The sequence below is a fragment of the Salvelinus fontinalis genome, chromosome 30 (genome assembly GCF_029448725.1).
Source record: "Salvelinus fontinalis isolate EN_2023a chromosome 30, ASM2944872v1, whole genome shotgun sequence".
Lineage (NCBI taxonomy): Eukaryota > Metazoa > Chordata > Actinopteri > Salmoniformes > Salmonidae > Salvelinus > Salvelinus fontinalis.
The window spans coordinates 21,177,706-21,202,141 of record NC_074694.1 but is presented as its reverse complement, the minus strand read 5'-3'; the positions used below and the strand labels follow the sequence as shown (position 1 = coordinate 21,202,141).

The 24,436-nt window shown below is 46.4% G+C and overlaps 1 protein-coding gene across 1 annotated transcript in view; it reads left to right on the top strand.

The window, feature by feature from the left end:
* The window catches only part of LOC129828793 (protein kinase C epsilon type-like), a 150,508-nt gene that overhangs the window by 70,785 nt on the left and 55,287 nt on the right, over positions 1–24,436 (top strand). Inside the window, exons 3-10 of the mRNA XM_055890003.1 lie at positions 13,085–13,253; positions 15,909–15,943; positions 16,109–16,203; positions 16,294–16,423; positions 18,699–18,841; positions 22,707–22,797; positions 22,971–23,188; positions 23,557–23,730. Of these exons, the coding sequence (XP_055745978.1) occupies positions 13,085–13,253; positions 15,909–15,943; positions 16,109–16,203; positions 16,294–16,423; positions 18,699–18,841; positions 22,707–22,797; positions 22,971–23,188; positions 23,557–23,730 (1,055 nt within the window). The remainder of the gene's footprint in view (positions 1–13,084; positions 13,254–15,908; positions 15,944–16,108; positions 16,204–16,293; positions 16,424–18,698; positions 18,842–22,706; positions 22,798–22,970; positions 23,189–23,556; positions 23,731–24,436) is intronic.

Genomic DNA, 24,436 nt, shown 5'->3' with positions numbered 1-24,436 from the left:
GAGACAAATAGCAAAGGTGTCTCAGGCATATTTGAAGTATCTAAATATAGTGTAACCTACCAATCAATGTACTGCATATAGAGAGACAAGTGCCGTGGAGGGCATAATCTTACAATGTTGCAGTCCAGAAATGAGAGCTTTTTTTATCCATGCCAAAGCCTCTGATGGAGACAGTAGAACTTTCGTCAATGCGTGCTTCAGTATTCCCCCGTCTCCCTAGGAAGCATTCGTGTGCCCAAGCCCCATAGCGCGTATCGAAAGGTTCCCACCCTGGTCACCAATGTAGCTGACCGATGTAGAGAGAGAGACAAGTACCTTAGCGGACTGAATCTTAAGATCGTGTGATTCAGAGACGAGAACTCTACCATCTATGTCAAAAGCCTGGGCTCCTGATGTGGACAATAGAATTCTCATCACTGCATTTTACAATAGTAAAACTGAATCTGTTTCTGACCTCGTCAAACTGATTCTACATTCAATTTAGTCTTTGAGATGCTCAAACAAGCATGTGTATCTGTAGTGGGTGTTCTGCAACTCTAAACTGCACTAGACTGTCCAAGACAAAATCCACAAAGAAAAGACAACAGGCAAATGCGTATTTGGTCTCAACGTCTAAATAGTGACGACAGGGCTAGTTCAAACTGCAGTAGGATGGTTCTCCTCACAGGTGAATGAATCAGCTGAGCCCATGCTTGGTGATTAACACTTGTTTGATCTCTGGGCGCAGGACAAAGGAGAGGAGAGCTGAATAGATCATGGGAGACAAAAGTGAGAGAAGAATGAATCAAAGAAATCACAGCAAAGGATTGTAGTTTATGAACTGGAAAATGAACCTCCTGACAGACAAAAAAGGCAACAGCTAGGCTACTAGGAGAAGGACAGAGGAGGGTGCTCTGCATCCTACTCCAATTTAGCTACAGATTGTAAGCCAGATAATGTGATGTATCCAGTACTGGATGTTACAGGTTATAGAAAACACCACCATAGATTCTTCAACTACATGATATTCTCCTCGTTCTCAATTCTGGAAAACAGGTATCTTATAAATGTCCATGTCCAGTTGCAGGTGGTTCCACAAACATCAGAGAAAACTCAGAAAGATATTAAATCCTTTTGTACTGTGTGAGTCGTCATCTTAGCTGCCGAATTTCAATTGGTTCTTTATTTAGTACTTGGCATCATTTGCCTGTCCAGCTAGCAAACATATAAGTACGTCTTTTTTTTATTGCGAGAATTGACAATAAAAACGGAAATTTGTTAAGAATAAATAAATAACAATATGTAAAAACCAGCTCCTCCCTCGCCAGGGACTGATAATCTCGTAAACTAAAACAGATACGATGCTTTAACCCACCACCTAGATGTGATGTATTGCTTATTACTCCTCTGGATAAGTTCTGATGTCATCCATCCCTACCCACTAAGTCATCCACTCCTCTGGATAAGTTCTGATGTCATCCATCCCTACCCACTAAGTCATCCACTCCTCTGGATAAGGTCTGATTCATCCATCCCTACCCACTAAGTCATCCACTCCTCTGGATAAGTTCTGATGTCATCCATCCCTACCCACTAAGTCATCCACTCCTCTGGATAAGTTCTGATGTCATCCATCCCTACCCACGAAGTCATCCACTCCTCTGGATAAGGTCTGATTTCATCCATCCCTACCCACTAAGTCATCCACTCCTCTGGATGAGGTCTGATTTCATCCATCCCTACCCACTAAATCATCCACTCCTCTGGATAAGGTCTGATTTCATCCATCCCTACCCACTAAGTCATCCACTCCTCTGGATAAGGTCTGATTTCATCCATCCCTACCCACTAAGTCATCCACTCCTCTGGATAAGGTCTGATTTATCCATCCCTACCCACTAAATCATCCACTCCTCTGGATAAAGTCTGATTTCATCCATCCGTACTCACAAAGTCATCCACTCCTCTGGATAAGGTCTGATTTCATCCATCCCTACTCACAAAGTCATCCACTCCTCTGGATAAGGTCTGATTTCATCCATCCCTACCCACTAAGTCATCCACTAAGTCAGGGGTGGGCAACTCCAGTCCTCCGCCAGAGTGGTGTTACACTTTCCCTTCATCCCTAGCAAACACTGCTGAACTAATTACATTCTATACTGAAGATCATGATTAGTTGATTATTGGAGTCAGGCGTGTTAGCTGGGGCTGGGCCAAAAGTGTGACACCAACCCCCCCCCCCCCCCCCCCCCCCCCCTGAGCAGCCACACACAAGACTAAGATCACCACCATGCCAAGCATTGGCTGGAGTGGTGTAAAGCTCGCCGCCATTGGACTCTGGAGCAATTTATTTTTATTTTATTTTATTTCACCTTTATTTAACCAGGTAGGCTAGTTGAGAACAAGTTCTCATTTGCAACTGCGACCTGGCCAAGATAAAGCAAAGCAGTTCGACACATACAACACAGAGTTACACATGGAATAAACAAACATACAATCAATAATACAGTAGAAAAATCTATATACAGCATGTGCAAATGAGGTAGGATAAGAGAGGTAAGGCAATAAGTAGGCCATGGTGGCAAAGTAATTACAATGTAGCAATTAAACACTGGAATGGTAGGATGTGCAGAAGATGAATGTGCAAGTTGAGATACTGGGGTGCAAAGGAGCAAGATAAATAAATAAATACAGTATGGAGATGAGGTAGATTGGATGGGCTATTTACAGATGAGCTATGTACAGGTGCAGTGATCTGTGAGCTGCTCTGACAGCTGGTGCTTAAAGCTAGGAGGGAGGTAAGAGTCTCCAGCTTCAGATATTTTTACAGTTCGTTCCAGTCATTGGCAGCAGAGAACTGGAAGGAGAGGCGGCCAAATGAAGAATTGCCTTTGGGGGTGACCAGTGAGATATACCTGCTGGAGCGCACGCTACGAGTGGGTGCTGCTATGGTGACCAGTGAGCTGAGATAATGCGGGGCTTTACCTAGCAGAGAATTGTAGATGACCTGGAGCCAGTGGGTTTGGCGACGAGTATGAAGCGAGGGCCAGCCAACGAGATCATACAGGTCGCAGTGGTGGGTAATATATGGGGCTTTGGTGACAAAACTGTAACGGTCCTGACCTGTTTTATGTTGTTTTTGTATGTGTTTAGGTCAGGGCATGTGTTTTGGGTGGGCAGTCTATGTTATCTGTTTCTATGTTGGTTGTGGTTGCCTGGTATGGCTCTTAATTAGAGGCAGGTGTTTTGCGTTCTCCTCTAATTAAGAGTCATATTTAGGTAGGGTGTTCTCACTGTTTGTTTGTGGGTGATTGTCTTCCGTATCTGTGTTATGTCTTGCACCATACGGGACTGTTCGGTTGTTCGTTTCGTTTCGATGTAGTCTGTTTCCTGTCCGTAAGTGTTACGTTTAGTTATGTAAGTTTATGTTCAGGTTTCGTCTACGTCGTTTTCTTGTTTTTGTATTTTTGAAAGTGTTTTGTTTTTTCGTGTTGCCATCGTCGTGTTAAATAAAAGATGGCTTATTTCCCTAATGCTGCATTTTGGTCTGATGATCCTTCTCTCCTCTCCTCGTCCGAGGATGAGGAGAGCGACAGCCTTTACAGAATCACCCACCACGCTAAGACCAAGCGGCAAGGGAATGCTCAACAGAGCAACAAGGACTCCTGGACTTGGGAGGAGATCTTGGATGGTAGAGGACCTTGGGCTCAGCCAGGGGAATATCGCCGTCCCAAGGAGGAGTTGGAAGCAGCGAAGGCTGAGAGGCGCTGGTATGAGGAGGCAGCGCGGCGACGCGGTTGGGAGCCCGTGAGTCAGACCCAAAAATTTCTTGGGGGGGGCACACGAGGAGTGTGGCAAAGCCGGGTAGGATACCCGAGCCAACTCCCCGTGCTTACCGTGGAGGTAGAAGGCGTCGTACTGGTAAGACACCGTGTTATGCGGTAAAGCGCACGGTGTCCCCAGTACGCGTGCTTAGCCCAGTGCGGGCTATTCCACCTTGCCGCACTGGGAGGGCTAGGTTGGGCATCGAGCCGGATGTCATGAAGCCGGCCCAACGTATCTGGCCTCCAGTACGTCTCCTCGGGCCGGCATACATGGCACCAGCCTTACGAGTGGTGTTCCCGGTTTGCCAGTATAGCCCAGTGCGGGCTATTCCACCTCGCCGCACTGGTAGGGCTACGGGCACCATTCAACCTGGTAAGGTTGGGCAGGCTCGGTGCTCAAGAGCACGTGTCCTCCTTCACGGTCCGGTAGATCCGGTGCCACCTCCATGTACCAGTCCTCCGGTGGCAGCCCCCCGTACCAGGCTGTCTCTCCGGGTTCTCTCTCCAGCTGTTTCCTCCTCTCCAGCGCAGCCAGTGCCTAGACCACGCACCAGGCTGTCTCTCCTTCTTCTCCCTACAGAGCCGTCCTGCCATGACCAGCCAGAGCCGTCCTGCCATGATCAGCCAGAGCCGTCCTGCCATGACCAGCCAGAGCCGTCCTGCCATGACCAGCCAGAGCCGTCCTGCCATGACCAGCCAGAGCCGTCCTGCCATGACCAGCCAGAGCCGTCCTGCCATGACCTGCCAGAGCCGTCCTGCCATGACCTGCCAGAGCCGTCCTGCTATGACCTGCCAGAGCCGTCCAGCCAGGACCTGCCAGAGCCGTCCAGCCAGGACCTGCCAGAGCCGTCCAGCCAGGACCTGCCAGAGCCGTCCAGCCAGGACCTGCCAGAGCCGTCCAGCCAGGACCTGCCAGAGCCGTCCAGCCAGGACCTGCCAGAGTCCCTCAGCCAGGACCTGCCAGAGTCCCTCAGCCAGGACCTGCCAGAGTCCCTCAGCCAGGACCTGCCAGAGTCCCTCAGCCAGGACCTGCCAGAGTCCCTCAGCCAGGACCTGCCAGAGTCCCTCAGCCAGGACCTGCCAGAGTCCCTCAGCCAGGACCTGCCAGAGTCCCTCAGCCAGGATCTGCCAGAGTCCCTCAGCCGGGACCTGCCCCTTGTCCCGGTGCTGCCCCTTGTCCCGGTGCTGCCCCTTATCCCGGTGCTGGTCCTTATCCCGGTGCTGGTCCTTATTCCGGTGCTGGTCCTTATCCCGGTGCTGCCCCTTGTCCCGGTGCTGCCCCTTGTCCCGGTGCTGCCCCTTGTCCCGGTGCTGCCCCTTGTCCCGGTGCTGCCCCTTGTCCCGGTGCTGCCCCTTGTCCCGGTGCTGCCCCTTGTCCCGGTGCTGCCCCTTGTCCCGGTGCTGCCCCTTCTCCCGGTGCTGGCCGTTCATTTAGGGGATGTTAGTTTTAGGGTGGTCATTGGGAGGGGAAGACAGAAGCGGGGAGTGACTATGGTGGTGTGGGGACAGCGTCCAGAGCCGGAGCCACCACCGTGGTCAACTGCCCACCCAGACCCTCCCCTGGACTTTGTGCTGGTGCGCCCGGCGTTCGCACCTTGAGGGGGGGTTCTGTAACGGTCCTGACCTGTTTTATGTTGTTTTTGTATGTGTTTAGGTCAGGGCATGTGTTTTGGGTGGGCAGTCTATGTTATCTGTTTCTATGTTGGTTGTGGTTGCCTGGTATGGCTCTTAATTAGAGGCAGGTGTTTTGCGTTCTCCTCTAATTAAGAGTCATATTTAGGTAGGGTGTTCTCACTGTTTGTTTGTGGGTGATTGTCTTCCGTATCTGTGTTATGTCTTGCACCATACGGGACTGTTCGGTTGTTCGTTTCGTTTCGATGTAGTCTGTTTCCTGTCCGTAAGTGTTACGTTTAGTTATGTAAGTTTATGTTCAGGTTTCGTCTACGTCGTTTTCTTGTTTTTGTATTTTTGAAAGTGTTTTGTTTTTTCGTGTTGCCATCGTCGTGTTAAATAAAAGATGGCTTATTTCCCTAATGCTGCATTTTGGTCTGATGATCCTTCTCTCCTCTCCTCGTCCGAGGATGAGGAGAGCGACAGCCTTTACAGAATCACCCACCACGCTAAGACCAAGCGGCAAGGGAATGCTCAACAGAGCAACAAGGACTCCTGGACTTGGGAGGAGATCTTGGATGGTAGAGGACCTTGGGCTCAGCCAGGGGAATATCGCCGTCCCAAGGAGGAGTTGGAAGCAGCGAAGGCTGAGAGGCGCTGGTATGAGGAGGCAGCGCGGCGACGCGGTTGGGAGCCCGTGAGTCAGACCCAAAAATTTCTTGGGGGGGGCACACGAGGAGTGTGGCAAAGCCGGGTAGGATAACCGAGCCAACTCCCCGTGCTTACCGTGGAGGTAGAAGGCGTCGTACTGGTCTGATGATCCTTCTCTCCTCTCCTCGTCCGAGGATGAGGAGAGCGACAGCCTTTACAAAAACGGATGGCACTGTGATAGACTGCATCCAATTTGTTGAGTAGAGTGTTGGAGGCTATTTTGTAAATGACATCGCTGAAGCAATGGAAATCCGTTCTCTGGAGTGATGAATCATGCTTCACCATCTGGCAGTCTGATGGATGAATCTTAGTTTGACGGATGCCAGGAGAACCTGCACCAATGCATAGTGCCAACTGTAAAGTTTGGTGGAGGAGGAATAATGGTCTGGGACTGTTTTTCATGGTTTGGGCTGGGCCCCTTAGTTCCAGTGAAGGGAAATCTTAACTCTACAGCATACAATGACATTGTAGACAATCAATTTTGTGCTTCCAACTTTGTGGCAACAGTTTTGGGAGAGGCCCTTTCTTGTTTCAGTATGACAATGCCCCCATGCACAAAGAGAAGTCCATACAGAAATGGTTGAGATTGGTGTGTAAGAACTTGACTGGCTTGCACAGAGCCCTGACCTCAAACCCATCGAATACCTTTGGGATGAATTGGAACGCCGACTGCGAGCCAGGCCTAAGCAGCCCAACATCTGTGCCCGACCTCACTAATGCTCTTATGGCTGAATGGAAGCAAGTCCCTGCAGCAATGTTCCAACATCTAGTGGAAAGCCTTCCCAGAAGAGTGGAGGCTGTTATAGCAGCAGGGTGGACCAACTCCATGTTAAGGCCCATGATTTTGGAAAGAGATGTTTGACGAGCAGATGTCTACATACTGTTGCTCATGTAGTGTACATGAATAACAATAATATTATTATTATTATCATTCTATTGTGTTTTTTTCAGTAAATGTGTCTTGTATCTCAACAAACCACAGCACAGCATCGCCACATAAGTACATAAAGTACATAAACCACAAGCAATAACTACAGCAGGTAACACGTTGATACAGTTCACAGTTTGTAAATTCAAATTGACTTATACTAGTGTGGACGAATGATTTCTGGGCTCTGGCGGTTTTGTACAGAAGGTCTCTGTATGGACAGGCTGATGGTAGGAGCTGGTACTCTTGGTTCAGTGGGTGTGTCAGGTCGGTGCAAATTCTCACTCCTGCCTGCACCACTCTCTCCATGAACAGATTTTCCATGCTCTTGAGATTAACTCCATTGATTTTACTGTGTGTGTGTGTGTGTGTGTGTGTGTGTGTGTGTGTGTGTGTGTGTGTGTGTGTGTGTGTGTGTGTGTGTGTGTGTGTGTGTGTGTGTGTGTGTGTGTGTGTGTGTGTGTGTGTGTGTGTGTGTGTGTGCGTGCGTGCGTGCGTGCCTGTGTGTGTGTGCCCCTGTGTGTGCACATCCCTGTGTGTGTAAACGTACACTACCGTTCAAAAGTTTGGGGTCACTTAGAAATGTCCTTGTTTTTGAGAGAAATATAAAAAAAACACTCCTGTTTTCCAATGGCACGCTGTGTTAGCCAATGGCACGTTGTGTTAGCCAATGGCACGTTGTGTTAGCCAATGGCACGCTGTGTTAGCTAATAAGATTTTCAGTTTCTTGGCAATTTCTCACACGGAATAGCCTTCATTTCTCAGGACAAGAATAGACTGACAAGTTTCAGAAGAAAGTTATTTGTTTCTATTTTTACCCTGTAATCGAACGCACAAATGCTGATGCTCCAGATACTCAACTAGTCTAAAGAAGGACAGTTTTTTGCTTCTTTAATCAGGACAACAGTTTTCAGCTGTGCTAACATAATTGCAAAAGGGTTTCCTAATGATCAATTAGCCTTATAAAATGATCAACTTGGATTAGCTAACACAATGTGCCATTGGAACACAGGAGTGATGGTTGCTGATAATAGGCCTCTGTACGCCTATGTAGATATTCCATTAAAAAATCTGCCGTTTCCAGCTACAATAGTCATTTACAAGATTAACAATGTCTACACTGTATTTCTGATCAATTTTAATGGACAAAAAAGGCTTTTCTTTCAAAAACAAGGACATTTCTAAGTGACCCCAAACTTTTGAGCGGTGGTGTATAGCTGCTCTGTTTTCTGTTCCTCACGTTCTTTCCTTTTCTCCTCCACTTCTCTGCTAGAGGTTGGTTGTATCTCAATTTCAATTTAAGGGGCTTTATTGGCATGGGAAAAATGTTTACATTGGCAAAGCAAGTGAAATAGATAATACAATAAACAAAAGTGAAATTAACAATACAAAATTAACAGTTAACATTACACTAACAAAAGTTCTAAAAGAATAAAGACATTTCAAATGTCATATTATGTCTCTATACAACGTTGTAATGACAGTTAAAGTGCAAGTAGTTAAAGTACAAAAGGGAAAATAAATACAAATAAATATAGGTTTGTTCTTCACTGGTTGCCCTTTTCTAGTGGCAACAGGTCACACATATTGCTGCTGTGAATGCACACTGTGGTATTTCACCCAATAGATATGGGAGTTTATCAAAATTGGATTTGTTTTAGAATTCTTTGTGGGTCTGTGTAATCTGAGGGAAATATGTGTCTCTAATATGGTCATACATTTGGCAGGAGGTTAGGAAGTGCAGCTCAGTTTCCACCTCATTTTGTGGGCAGTCTCTCTCTCTCTCTCTCTCTCTCTCTCTCTCTCTCTCTCTCTCTCTATCTCTGTGTCTCTCTGTCTCTCTCTCTCTCTCTCTCTCTCTATCTCTGTGTCTCTCTGTCTCTCTGTCTCTGTCTCTATCTCTCTCTCTCTCTCTCTCTCTCTCTCTCTCTCTCTCTGTCTCTCTCTCTCTCTCTCTCTCTCTGTGCTGTATAGAGTTAAGTGAGGAGAGGAGTGTGTGATTGATTAGCTTTAGGGGTCAAGTTTGACTAAATCAAATTAGGTTAGGGTTAGACAGACAGACAGACAGACAGACAGACAGACAGACAGACAGGCAGGCAGGCAGGCAGGCAGGCAGGCAGGCAGGCAGGCAGGCAGGCAGACAGACAGACAGACAGACAGACAGACAGACAGACAGACAGACAGACAGACAGACAGACAGACAGACAAGGATACAAGGCCTGATCTTGCAGCTCCACACAGTGGTCATATATGATACAACACCCTGGCACACAGGGGAGAGAGAGCGGAGAGAGAGATTTTTTCAACAATGGACATGACTTCATTGTGGCGCAGCTGTTGCTCCCAGTTACAGGTAAAATTACACACAGCCTCAGTTGACCCCAGAAACCAAAATGTGCCAGTCGGTGTATTGTGTGCAGGGGGGCATGCAGACCTGGGGTCTTACTCAGCAATAATACAACCAGCACTGTGCCGACACCTTAGGGTTGTGTCTGTCTGACAGTGAATCCCTCGTATGGACCTAGATCCCACTGCTTTCACTCAGTGTTTTTTTCTGGGTCAGAGTGAACCACTAGACCTTTAGGTTATCTGAAAAGAACTGTGTGGCAGGGGGTTGTCACCTACCAGACATTGTGGCAGGGGGTTGTCACCTACCAGACATTGTGGCAGGGGGCTGTCACCTACCAGACCATGTGGCAGGGGGTTGTCACCTACCAGACATTGTGGCAGGGGGCTGTCACCTACCAGACCATGTGGCAGGGGGTTGTCACCTACCAGACATTGTGGCAGGGGGCTGTCACCTACCAGACCATGTGGCAGGGGGCTGTCACCTACCAGACCATGTGGCAGGGGGCTGTCACCTACCAGACCATGTGGCAGGGGGTTGTCACCTACCAGACCATGTGGCAGGGGGCTGTCACCTACCAGACCATGTGGCAGGGGGCTGTGACCAACCAGACCATTGGGCAGGGGGTTGTCACCTACCAGACCATGTGGCAGGGGGTTGTCACCTACCAGACCATGTGGCAGGGGGCTGTCACCTACCAGACCATGTGGCAGGGGGCTGTCACCTACCAGACCATGTGGCTGGGGGCTGTCATCTACCAGACCATGTGGCAGGGGGCTGTGACCTACCAGACCATGTGGCAGGGGGCTGTCACCTACCAGACCATGTGGCAGGGGGCTGTCACCTACCAGACCATGTGGCAGGGGGCTGTGACCTACCAGACCATGTGGCAGGGGGTTGTGACCTACCAGACCATGTGGCAGGGGGCTGTGACCTACCAGACCATGTGGCAGGGGGCTGTGACCTACCAGACCATGTGGCTGGGGGCTGTGACCTACCAGACCATGTGGCAGGGGGTTGTGACCTACCAGACCATGTGGCAGGGGGCTGTCACCTACCAGACCATGTGGCAGGGGGCTGTCATCTACCAGTAACATACCGTTGATATAACAAGTTCTGTTTTCTTAGTTTGTCTGTATGACATATAACAGTATAACAGTATGACAGTATAATTAACAAAGTGACAGTGTAATCTAAACCCAAGCAATCCACAACAGGGAGTGTGTGTGTGTGTGTGTGTGTGTGTGTGTGTGTGTGTGTGTGTGTGTGTGTGTGTGTGTGTGTGTGTGTGTGTGTGTGTGTGTGAGACAAGCCTGTTAATCACCTCTCCAGCGTCTGCATAGCGTTGAGGTTGTTGAGGGAATTATCTGTGTGTATTCACCTCTGCGGAAGTACCACCATCTAGAGGTAGTCATGTGTAATTATAAACTGGGTGCTTCGATCCCTGAATGCTGATTGGCTGACAGCCATGATATATCATGGGAATGACAAAACTGTTATTTTATTGCTCTAATTACGTTGGTAACCAATTTATAATAGCAATAAGGCCCCCATCGGGGGTTGTGATATATTGCCAATATACACTATACAGTGCATTCGGAAAGTATTCAGACCCCTTGACTTTAGGTTACAGCCTTATTCTAAAATTGATTAAATAGTTTTTCCCTCACCAGTCTGCACACAATACCCCATAATGACAAAGCAAAACCAGGATTTTTTAAATGTTTGCTAATTTATAAAATATAGAAAACTGAAATATCACATTTACATAAGTATTCAGATACACAGCCTTGAGTCTTCTTTGGTATGACGCTACAAGCTTGCCGAACCTGTATTTGGGGAGTTTCTCCCATTCTTCTCTGCAGATCCTCTCAAGTTCTGTCAGGTTGGATGGGGAGCGTCGCTGCACAACTATTTTCAGGTCAATCCAGAGATGTTTGATCGGGTTCAAGTCCGGGCTCTGGCTGGGCTACTGAAGCCAATCCTGCGTTATCTTGACTGTGTGCTTAGGGTCGTTGTCCTGTTGGAAGGTGAACCTTCACCCCAGTCTGAGGTCATGAGCGCTCTGGAGCAGGTTTTCATCAAGGATCTTTCTGTACTTTGCTACATTCATCTTTCCCTCGATTCTGACTAGTCTCACAGTCACTGCCGCTGAAAAACATCCCCACCGTATGATGCTGCCACCACCATGCTTCATCGTAGGGATGGTGCCAGGTTTCCTCCAGAGGTGATACTTGGCATTCAGGTCAAAGAGGTGGATCTTGGTTTCATCAGACCAGAGAGTACTGTTTCTCATGGTCTGAGAGTCTTTAGGTGCCTTTTGGCAAACTCCAAGCAGGCTGTCATGTGCCTTTTATTAAGGAGTGCTTCCGTCTGGCCACTCTACCATAAAGGCCTGATTAATGGAGTGCTGCAGAGATGATTGTCCTTCTGGAAGCTTCTCCCATCTCCACAGAGGAACTCTAGTGCTCTGTCAGAGTGAACATCGGGTTCTTGGTCACCTCCCTGACCAAGGCCCTTACTCCCGATTGCTCAGTTTGGTCGTGCGGCCAGCTGTAGGAAGAGTCTTGGTGGTTCCAAACTTCTTCCATTTAAGAATGATGGAGGCCACTGTGTTCTTGGGGACCTTCAATGCTGCAGAAATGTTTTGGTACCCTTTCCCAGATCTGTGCCTCGACACAATTCTGTCTCGGAGCTCTACGGACAATTCCTTCGCCCTCATAGCTTGGTTTTTGCTCTGACAACTGTCAACTGGCACTGTCAACTGTGGGACCTTATATAGACAGGTGTGTGCTTTTCCAAATCACGTCCAATCATTTACCACAGGTGGACTCCAATCAGGTTGTAGAAACATCTCAAGGAGGATCATTGGAAACAGGATGCACCTGAACTCAATTTCGAGTCTCATAGCGAAGAGTCTAAATACTTATGTAAATAAGGTATTTCTGTTATATTTAATACATTTGCAAAAATGTCTAAAAAACTGTTTTTACTTCCTCATTATGCGGTATAGTGTGTAGATTGCTGAGAAATGTTTTTTTAATACATTTTAGAATAAGGCTGTAACGTAACACAATGTGGAAAAAGTCAAAGGGTCTGAATACTTTCCAAATGCACTATATGTACAAAAGTATGTGGACACCCCTTCAAATTAGTGGATTCGGCTATTTCAGCCACACCGTTGATGACAGGTGTATAAAATCAAGCACACAGCCATGCAAACTCCATAGACAAACATTGGCAGTAGAATAGCCTTACTGAAGAGCTCAGTGACTTTCAACGTGGCACCGTCATAGTGCCACCTTACCAACAAGTCAACTAAGGGCTGTGTCCAGGCACACTCTTAGGCGTCGTGCCTAAGAACGTGGTATATTGGCTATATACCACACCCCCTCGGGCCTTGTTGCTTAAATGACACCCCTGCAGCACTGGACATTCCCTCCCAGCTTTAAGGTGTTTGGAGTAGCACTAGATTGTTCCATTCCCTCCCAGCTGTATGGGGGTTGGAGTAGGACTGTGGAGAATCATACTACTGGCAGACTCTTCACCAATGTGAAATAATTCATCAGCCTCCTTCTTGTGGCATTCTGTTGTGTACCAGTTGATACATTAAAGAGGAAGTCATGTGTTTCCCATGTTACAATCTTATGATTCCTTGGTTTTGCTAATAATGTGTTTCTCCAGCTCCAGGCTCCAGTGAGAATGCAGAGGAGCGTGTGTTTCGGGAGCGCATGCGGCCTAGGAAGAGGCAGGGTGCCGTACGAAGGAGGGTCCATCAGGTCAACGGACACAAGTTCATGGCCACATACCTACGACAGCCTACCTACTGCTCCCACTGCAGAGATTTTATATGGTGAGAGACACACACACACCTACCTACGTCAGCTTATAGAGACTTTATATGCGTGGTCATGGACGGTCGGCGCTCTTGTCTGTCAGTGTTGCCATGGAGACAATGGGAAAAGCCCCTAGGCTAGCCATTACAGTGTGACAGTGGAAGCTTTATGCTGGAGAGTCCAGCTGGTTCTCTGCTCCCCGATGGCACCAAGCTACATGCACCAAGCACGCATCTGTAGTACAAGCTGACAATTCCTGCTTCCCAGGGCTTATGACCTAACAGATCACTGTAAAGCACACAGAGTCCGAGTGTCTTAAAGCTGTGAGAAGAGTCTGATCTGAACTGGGAACAGTGCCTGCCTACAGGTTGATGTTACTTTTAACAGTATCTCATTGATACAACATGAGTCTTGATGGTAGTGCACAATAGTCTTTCTCTCACTGACAAGTGCCTCCAGTTCTCTGATGAACTTTGAAACACAGTGTCGCTGTCAAAAGGTCCCTAACTGACTACAGGATACTGTCGCATTTTCAGAAGCTCCCATTTCCACCTGAGACTTACCCCACACCAGTGTGTCGTCAGTGTTTATGTTCATGTAAGCTCTAGTGTTATTTTTGGGGAACTGTGTTTCCATCAGGAGTGTGACACAAAAGACTTGTGAAGAGCAGAATCAACAACCTCTGCTTCATCAAGACAGTTGCTTTGTGAGAAGGTGTTTGCCGTGGAAGTTGTTAACCCATGTTCACAGTTAGCCATTTTTCTGTAAATGCCAGCTAGAAAGACCCATTTTCCAGGGCCTTGGCTCCAAGTCAGAGCAGGTCAGCTGAGGCCATTGCCCAGTTAGACACTGGAGATGGTCCATGGAGGTGGACACAAAAAAGTCTGAGCCTTTTTGGTAAAACACTGCGGTAAGTCTCAGGTGGAAATTGGCCATAAGTGTAACAGGGGGGTAATGGTGTGACGTGTCTCCCTGACAGAGGTGATAAAGAGTGTTAGCACACAGCTGTGGCTATTTCAGGCCCAGCCTCTCCATCTTCCCTCCACCCCCTCCTCCCCCTCTCACACCCCGACTCAGCCATAAAATATGGCCACATTGCCACAGTGACAGCTCTGCTAAAGGTGGCAGAACACACTGCTATGGCTCAGGAACCTGACATGTAGCACCTAGCACTGTACCTGATGAACTTATTAAATTAGAATGAGAGGCACAGTCTGTAAGAATTCCTGCTGTTCAATGGTTCAATTTCAATTAAAGTCGCACTCCAGTCTGCATTTATAACCTGATTTACTTAGCAAAAGGCACATCTCAATTGGTGGTCCAGGTATCTTCATGACATGGTACTAGTGGGGGGGTGGGCCTTTCCTTTCCTTTTGTTCTCTATAGAGCCCCACGGCGGAGGTGTCATAATATCCATAACATTTATTGGTCAAACATGGAAATGGTTCCAATCGTTTTTCCACCATTCATTTTATCCATAAGGAATTTTAGAAAGACTTAAAATAAGGGCTGTGTTTTGTGTAGTCTTACCCTGGCGTGACGTTTTGATAACCATGTAAATCTCTCTCGGACAAGGTGACTTTTATCAATATATTCGGCTCTATTTACTCTCAGATTCGAAAATCATAATTAGCATCAAAGTAGACATCATGCAAGACTACAAATCCCTGCAATCTCCTGCACGTCATCTCTAGCTGACACCTTTGCTAACAGGTATTGTGTCAATTTAAAATGTGCGCTAGACAGTTTACAGAATTGTCCATTTAAAGAAATGTAGCCAATTTATTTAATACTAAATGTAGCTAGCTTTAGATAGTTAATCCAGAGATACTTACTATGCCTCTATTCGGCAGTCTCGTCCAGATCATCATGGCATTTGTAGTTCTTTATGATAGCCACATTAGCAGCTAATTACCATTTAATTTTGGGGGTGTAAATACAGGTGAATATATTTATTAAAGTAGTCTTGTCCTCGAGAAATGTACACGATTATCAAAACATCACGCCAGGATGAGCCTACACGAAACACAGCCCTTATTTTAAGTGTTTCTAAAATCCCTTATGGGAAAAATGAATGGTGGACAAACGATTGGAACCATTTCCTTGTTTGACCGCTAGGTTTTATGGGTATTATGACTCATACTGTGGTACTCTATTGCTTCTCCATTGTTCCCCCAAGCAAGGGGGGGGGGGGGCCGATGACATCAGGGCACCATTGACCAACTCCCTGAATGGCCGACTACATAAAGTTTACACTTGTGTCTAAAAACTAAATTCTGCTCAAAACATATTTTTTTACCTTCAAGTGTGTCCACATTACTGTATTTATACGTGGGATATTGTTTTTCAACAGGAAAAGGGAAAAATTGCTTTAATTACAGTATACTTGAAGCACAGTCAGGCTGTTGAAATGACAGATTGTGCCTTCAATCAGAAACATGAAAAAAATGTATGTGAATGTGACAAAGCTGCGAGGGTCTTCAAATATAGCAAGGAGTTTGAAACGTTTTAAATTGGGTCAGGAAATATTTATTTTGGATCCAAACATATTCACTTCATTCTAAGCAATACCTTACAATTCCACTGATGTAACATAATAATGTTCCATTTTGAATCTGACTGTATGTTGCATTGAGTGAAACGTCAGTGAGAATATGTATCTATCTCAACAGGGGTGTGATCGGGAAACAGGGCTACCAGTGTCAAGGTGATATAGCTACTTTCTCTCTCCTTACTGACAGTTTCTCTGTGTGACATCTATCTGCACACCAATATGTATTCCTATCACTCTATACGTAATAGGGCCTTTAGTGATAAGTTAACTAACGTGTTGAAATGAAAGTGAATGACTGAGTTGTCTGGTGTCTCCTAGTGTGCACGTGTGTAGTCCATAAGCGCTGCCACGAGCTCATCATCACAAAGTGTGCTGGGATGAAGAAAGACAAAGAGGACACTACACCAGAGGAGGTAGGCATCTCCACATATTAGTTATTATGAGGTGAATCAATCTAGGGGTGTGACTGTGTTATCGTCAGTGCTCTTTGTCTCCCCCTGCAGGTTGGATCCCAGCGGTTCAGCGTTAATATGCCTCATAAGTTTGGTATTCACAACTTCAAAGTCCTAACCTTCTGTGACCACTGTGGATCACTACTGTGGGGACTGCTCAGACAAGGGCTGCAATGCAAAGGTATGCCAGCACACACGCACACACACAGGCAAACGCACAAACACACACACACACACACACACACACACACACACACACACACACACACACACACACACACACACACTGACATATATAAACAAATGCACTACTACTCACTACTAATCATAGACATTGAAACTATAGTGGTGTGCAATAACACTATGTGCGACGCTCAGGGACCTTGGACATTAAGGGGACGTGTAAGATTGAGGATAGGATATGCATGTGTATATGTATGTATATTTATATATACGGTGCATTCGGAAATTATTCAGACCCCTGACTTTTCCCACATTGTGTTATGTTACAGCCTTACTCTATAATGAATTCATTTTTTAACCTCATCAGTCTACACACAATACCACATAATGACAAAGGTAAAACATTATATATATTATTTTTGCATTTACATAAGTATTCAGACCCAATACTCTGTACTTTGTTGAAGCACCTTTGGCAGCGATTACAGCCTCGAGTCTTCTTGGGTATGACACTACAAGCTTGGCACACCTGTATTTGGGGAGTTTCTCCCATTTTTCTCTGCAGATCCTCTCAAGCTCTGTCAGGTTGGATGGTAAGCATCGCTGCACAGCTATTTTCAGGTCTCCAGAGATCGGGTTCGAGATCAAGTTCGTTCGGGTTCAAGAACGGCTCTGGCTGGGCTACTCAAGGACATTCAGAGACTTGTCCCAAAGCCTCTCCTGCGTTGTCTTGGCTGTGTGCTTTGGGTCGTTGTCCTGTTGGAAGGTGAACGTTCGCCCAAGTCTGAGGTCCTGAGTGCTCTGGAGCAGGTTTTCATCAAGCATCTCTCTGTACTTTCACTCGATCCTGACTAGTTTCCCAGTCCCTGCCGCAGAAAAATATCCCCACAGCATGATGCTGCCACCACCATGCTTCACCATAGGGTTGGTGCTATATTTCCTCCAGACGTGACGCTTTCCGTTCACGCCAAGGACTTCAATCTTGGTTTCATTAGCCCTGAGAGTCCTTTAGGTGCCTAATGACAAACTCCAAGTGGGCTGTCATGTACCTTTTACTGAGGAGTGGCTTCCGTCTGGCCACTCTACCATAAAGGCTTGATTGGTGGAGTGCTGCAGAGATGGTTGTCCTTCTGGAAGGTTCTCCCATCTCCACAGAGAAACTCTGGAGCTCTGTCAGAGTGACCATCGGGTTCTTGGTCACCTCCCTGACCAAGGCCCTTCTCCCCTGATTGCTCAGTTTGGCAGAGCAGAGTCTTGCTGGTTCCATACTTCTTCCATTTAAGAATGATGGAGGCCACTGTGTTCTTGGGGACTTTCAATGCTGTAGAAATGTTTTAGTACCCTTCCCCAGATCTGTGCCTTGACACAATCGTGTCTCGGAGTTCTACGGACAATTCCTTCGACCTCATGGCTTGGTTTTTGCTCTGACATGCACTGTCAACTGTGGGACCTTATATAGACAGGTGAGTGCCTTTCCAAATCATGTCCAACCAATTTACCACAGGTGGACTCCAATCAAGTTGTAGTAACATCTCATGGTCAGCTCATTTCTATTTTTTATTTTTTATTAATTTGCAAACATTTCTAAAAACCTGTTTTCACTTTGTCGTTATGGGGTATTGTGTGTTGATTGATGAAGAAAACATTTAATTTAATCCATTTTAGAATAAGGCTGTAAAATAAAAAAATGTGGAAAAAGTCAAGGGGTCTGAATACGTTACGAATGCACTGTATGTGTGTATATATATATATATATATATATATATATATATATATATATATATATATATATATATATATATATATATAAAATATATGGGAGATTGGAAATGATGCAGACAATTACATTGATGGAAGCTAGAATCTATCTGCAATATGAAAGCTGATCTACCCCCCCACCAACAACAAAGAATTATAATTAAGAAAGATTGAATATAGGAGGGACAGCTATGTAATGTGGAAGGAAGGGGTAAGAGTCCTTAAGCTGTCATTCTTGTTTTGTTTTTTCATGAATGTGAATGTTTGATGTTATGTCTGGTCTTTGCCATGTCTTTCACATTTCACAGTGCATTTTCTTGTACGTAAAGTAAATATCTGTGAAAATCGTAGTAGTACATTCTCACAACATTTGGTACTTGTCAAGAAGATTGTGATGCAGTTCAATAGCATGGATTCTCTCTGTTTGCAAGGTGAATGTGCATGTGGTGTAACCATGGTCTGTCTCAGTCTGTAAGGTGAATGTGCATGTGATGTAACCATGGTCTCTTTCTCAGTCTGCAAGGTGAATGTACACAGACGCTGTGAAAGTAACGTGGCCCCTAACTGTGGGGTGGACGCGAGGGGAATTGCCAAGGTTCTGTCTGACCTGGGGGTCACACCAGATAAGATCTCCAGCAGTGCCCAGAGGAGGAAAAAGGTCAGAGAAACCGCCATGAGCAAGGGGCACTTCCAGGGTCAGGGGGCACTGCCTTGGGCAGGAGCGAGGAGCAGGGGCATGGGGGAGGGGCGAGAGAAAGGGGTATGGGCAAGGAGCAGGGGTTTGGAGCAGGGGCGAAGGGTAGGGGTATGGGTATGGGCAAGGAGCAGGGGTATGGGCGAGGAGCAGGGGTATGGGTAGGTGTATGGGCGAAGAGCAGGGGTATGGGTAGGTGTATGGGCGTGGAGCAGGGGTATGGGTAGGGGCGAGGGGCAGGGGGTGATCAGGGCAATAATTTATGAGAATTCAGATTTAGAAAAATGTTATGTCCTCAATGAGGCAAGTCATTTTGCAGCAGTCACAATACATCAGAGGTGGGACCATGTCAATATTATTTCAGTCACAAGCAAGTCTCAAGTCATAAGGTCCAAGTCTCAAGTCGAACACCAAGTCGAATGGGTCGAGTCTCGAGTCAAGTCCAAGTCGTTGAGTCCCAAGTCAAACGGGTCGAGTCTTGAGTCAATACCAAGTTGTGCATTCTAAGAGCAAGTCAAGTGGAGTCGAGTCACCAGTTTTTCCAAGTCAAGTAAAAAAAAATCTATACATGCAATGACTTGTTCATCCACAAATCGAGACCTAGGGACTATAAGGTTCTATCTGACATTTTAGTCAGAAATGAGTTAGTCACATATAATAGATCTTTAGATGGTTCTTCATATGTTTGTAATGTTATGTTATTTTTAAAGCCAATTTTATTTGAAAAAAAAAAATACAACTAGAATGTTCTATCTGCATAAATCCATTTGAAATTGGTGCTATAAGGGTCTATCTGCAATCCAATCACAAGCCTGAACAAATATAGACGGACCAATCAGAACACATCTTTGCCATCTCCCTCTAAGTATGGTTTAGGCCAGTCTAGCCAGCAGGTAGGGTAAGCATGCAAGCAACAACAAAAAAAGTAAATGATGTCACATCGTTGTTCAGTAATTTATCTAAAGATCATAATGCATTTCTTAATGTATTTGATGATGTATTCTGACTCTATCTTGGTAAAATAGTGTTATTCTATCATTTCTGTATTCAAATAGCTACAGTCTTCTTAAGATCTGAACATGTCTAATTCAGAAGTGATAGAGTCTTATGGCTGAACTGTATCTGCTATTGCACCCCCTTACCCCCTTTTTTTTTAACAAATGTCTCAGGATTTTGATACTCTGTACTTTAGGTACCTTTAAGATGAGGACATTAACGGGTTTTGAAAAATTAATACACCACAAAACAGTTCTGAGATCTGGAGGTTACAGGATCATATGGCCTACCCTACCGGTATGCAGCGGGGGTTACTGGATCATACAGCCTACCCTACCGGTATGCAGCGGGGGTTACAGGATCATACGGCCTACCCTACCGGTATGCAGCGGGGGTTACAGGATCATACAGCCTACCCTACCGGTATGCAGCGGGGGTTACAGGATCATACGGCCTACCCTACCTGTATGCAGCAGGGGTTACAGGATCATACAGCCTTCCCTACCGGTATGCAGCGAGTTTGCAGGATCATACGGTCTACCCTACCTGTATGCAGCAGGGGTAACAGGATCATATGGCCTACCCTACCTGTTATGCAGCGGGGGTTACAGGATCATACAGCCTACCCTACCGGTATGCAGCAGGGTTTACAGGATCATACGACCTACCCAACCTGTATGCAGCGGGGGTTACAGGATCATACGGCCTACCCTACCGCTATGCAGCGGGGGTTACAGGATCATACGGCCCACCCTACCTGTATGCAGCAGGGGTAACAGGATCATATGGCCTACCCTACCGGTATGCAGCAGGGGTTACAGGATCATACAGCCTACCCTACCGGTATGCAGCGAGGTTGCAGGATCATATGGCCTACCCTACCTGTATGCAGCGAGGTTACAAGATCATATGAACTACCCTACTTGTATGCAGCGAGGTTGCAGGATCATATGGCCTACCCTACCTGTATGCAGCGAGGTTACAAGATCATATGAACTACCCTACCGGTATGCAGCGAGGTTGCAGGATCCTGTGGCTGGGGTGTTGCAGTATCAGCTGGAAAGCATGATTTGTCTGTAGACTTTTTTTCTTCCTCACAAATATCCTAGTTAATTCGCCAGAATGTTACATCTTCATCCCATGAGTATTGCAGGTAGTGCGATGTTACAGCTATCTTTAGACATATGCAGTACCACCACTGAGTTATATAATTATAACACACCCAAACTAGGCCTATCTGAAATATGAAAATGGTCAATGAAATCACCAGTTAGCCTATTGTGGAAAAGATGCATCCATAGCGGGTTGCAAAACGTTACTTTATATAGAAAAATATTAATATAGGTAAAACCGGGGAAAATTAAACCAGTGTTTTCTGGTCACTAATCTGGATGTGTGCGCCCGCCTTTGCGCCCCAATGCTGATGACTGGTCATTGGTCAACAGTCAAGGCGTGTCATTTTTGGGTTCTGAAACACAGATTTCAAGAATTTGGTGCAATGCCCTAGGCCTGTGTTAGTAACCAGATCAAATAAACAAAGGTATAAATATAAAATATAGATGGTAGGCTATATCTAGTCTATTAAAATATGAATTACATTTGTATGTATTTTTTCAGATTCAGTTTCACTCTCGCAACCCCCCAAAACCTTCTCACAGCACTACTGTAGGTCACCCGACCTGTGTTGATTGACAGTTTGCTGATTCAATCAGAGGGTCGAGTGTGAGTATCATACAAGTTTTTTTTTGCAAGTGAGATACTGTCTTTGGCTACGTTGAGAGTAGCCTAATCCACGTAGACTCTGTGCCACAAAATCAGTGACAAAACGTTACAAAATCTGGCCAGATCATTTCAAGTCATCAGTCTCAAGTCTAAATCGAGTCCCGAGTCGTGAGGCTCCAAGTCGAAGTCGTCTCAAGTTGTTTTATTTTCTACCAAGTCAAGTCCAAGTCATGTGACTCGAGTCCACGCCTCTGCAATACATACAAACAAAATCACATATTTTAAAACAGATAGCAAAGGATATTTACAAGAAAGTAGGCTGGATAAGTGCAATTTCATAAAAATGACAGAATTATGCTACATGTTGAAGTGCAAGTGCTAAAGTGCATTAAGTCCAACATCTAGATGTGGTAGATGTGTTAGAGAGATGTGGTAGAGAGATGTGGTAGAGAGATGTGGTAGATGTGGTATAGAGATGTGGTGGAGAGATGTGGGAGAGAGATGTGGTGGAGAGATGTGGTAGATGTGGTAGAGAGATGTGGTATAGAGATGTGGTAGAGAGATGTGGTAGAGAGATGTGGTAGAGAGATAAGGTATAGAGATGTGGTAGAGAGATGTGGTAGAGATATGTGGTAGATGTGGTAGAGAGATGTGGTGGAGAGATGTGGTAGAGAGATGTGGTAGAGAGATGTGGTGGAGAGATGTGGTGGAGAGATGTGGTAGATGTGGTAGAGAGATGTGGTAGAGAGATGTGGTAGAGAGATGTGGTAGAGAGATGTGGTAGAGAGATGTGGTAGAGAGACAAGGTATAGAGATGTGGTAGAGAGATGTGGTAGAGATATGTGGTAGATGTGGTAGAGAGATGTGGTAGAGAGATGTGGTGGAGAGATGTGGTGGATAGATGTGGTAGAGATATGTGGTAGAGAGATGTGGTAGAGAGATGTGGTAGAGAGATGTGGTAGAGAGATGTGGTAGATGTGGTAGAGAGATGTGGTAGAGAGATGTGGTAGATGTGGTAGAGAGACGTGGTAGAGATATGTGGTAGAGAATGAGAAGGATTGCAGGACGATGATTATGATAATGGTGAAAATGAGGATGTTGCTCTCCATAGATAACCCAAGAACCCCAGCAGCCGTTACCATGTACCCCCCAGACAGAGGAGGACCGATCCAAATCGGCCCCCACCTCCCCATGTGACCAAGGTACACATACATGCACAAACACACATGTCAAAATGTGCATCTGTACAGTACATTCAATTCATGGTGGTACTTTGGAGGGTTCCGGGGAATGTTTTTCTTATTATTTCCACCCCTGCCCTTACACAGAGGAACACACTCTTATTCCTCCTTTACCTCTCTGGTTTCTCTCCCAGACCTGAAAGAGTTGGAGAACATCCGCAAGGCGCTGTCGTTTGAGCAACGTGGACAGGAACACAAGTCAGCCTCGTCCTCCTCTTCCAGCAGGGTGGGGGTGGGCTCAGAGGGGGGCGAGGCCCGGGAGAACGGAGAACTCAAGATCATCCAGACCAAGAGGATGACCCTGCAGGACTTCCTCTTCATCAAGGTCCTGGGCAAAGGCAGCTTCGGAAAGGTACGGTACAGTACTTACTTACTGTCTGTCTGTCTGTCTGTCTGTCTGTCTGGCTGGCTGGCTGGCTGGCTGGCTGTCATCTCTCTCTTTTTCTACCATTGATGCTAAGAGCAGTCAGCTCTTCCATTGGTTCCATTGGGCTAGTTGTTGTACAAAGTACTTTGGGTTTGGTTGGTTTTTCCTCCTAAATCATTTCATGTGTCTGTCTTTCCTCTTAATTTAAACCTCAGATATAATGAGTCAGTGGCTTGAGTGTTGTTGCAGTAGCAGTGTGTGTGCGTGCGTGTGCGTGTGCGCGTGCGTGTGCGTGTGTGTGTGAGCGTGCTTGTGTGCATGTTTATGATAACTTCTGTGGTTCTTCCCTGTAGGTGATGCTGGCTGAGCTGAAAGGAACAGATGAGGTCTATGCTGTGAAGGTGCTGAAGAAAGACGTGATCCTGCAGGATGATGATGTGGACTGTACCCTGACAGAGAAACGCATCCTGGCCCTGGCTAGGAAACACCCCTACCTGACCCAGCTCTTCTGCTGCTTCCAGACCAAGGTAGGAAACACCCCTACCAGACCAAGCTCTTCTTCGGCTTCCAGACCAAGGTAGGAAACACCCCTACCTAACCCAGCTCTTCTGCTGCTTCCACACCAAGGTAGGAAACATCCCTACCTGACCCAGCTCTTCTGCTGCTTCCAGACCAAGGTAGGAACCACCCCTACCTGACCCAGTTCTTCTGCTGCTTCCAGACCAAGGTAGGAAACACCCCTACTTGACCCAGCTCTTCTGCTGCTTCCAGACCAAGGTAGGAAACACACCTACCTGACCTAGCTCTTCTGCTGCTTCCAGACCAAGGTAGGAAACACCCCTACCTGACCCAGCTCTTCTGCTGCTTCCACACCAAGGTAGGAAACACTCCTACCTGACCCAGCTCTTCTGCTGCTTCCACACCAAGGTAGGAAACACCCCTACCTAACCCAGCTCTTCTGCTGCTTCCACACCAAGGTAGGGACGAGTATGCACGCCACACACAAGCACACAGACAGACAGACAGACAGACAGACAGACAGACAGACAGACAGATGGGTGGGTGGGCAGAATGACAGACACACTCTCACGTGCTCAGACCCTTTCTTGTCAGCTGCTTCCCGACTAACGTAGGGTTAAAAACCATCAAACACACAGGAACACTCCAAAGACAGCAGTTTCACTGGTTGGCATTTTGGTATGATTACCACCAGGTGGCGATATAATATCATAG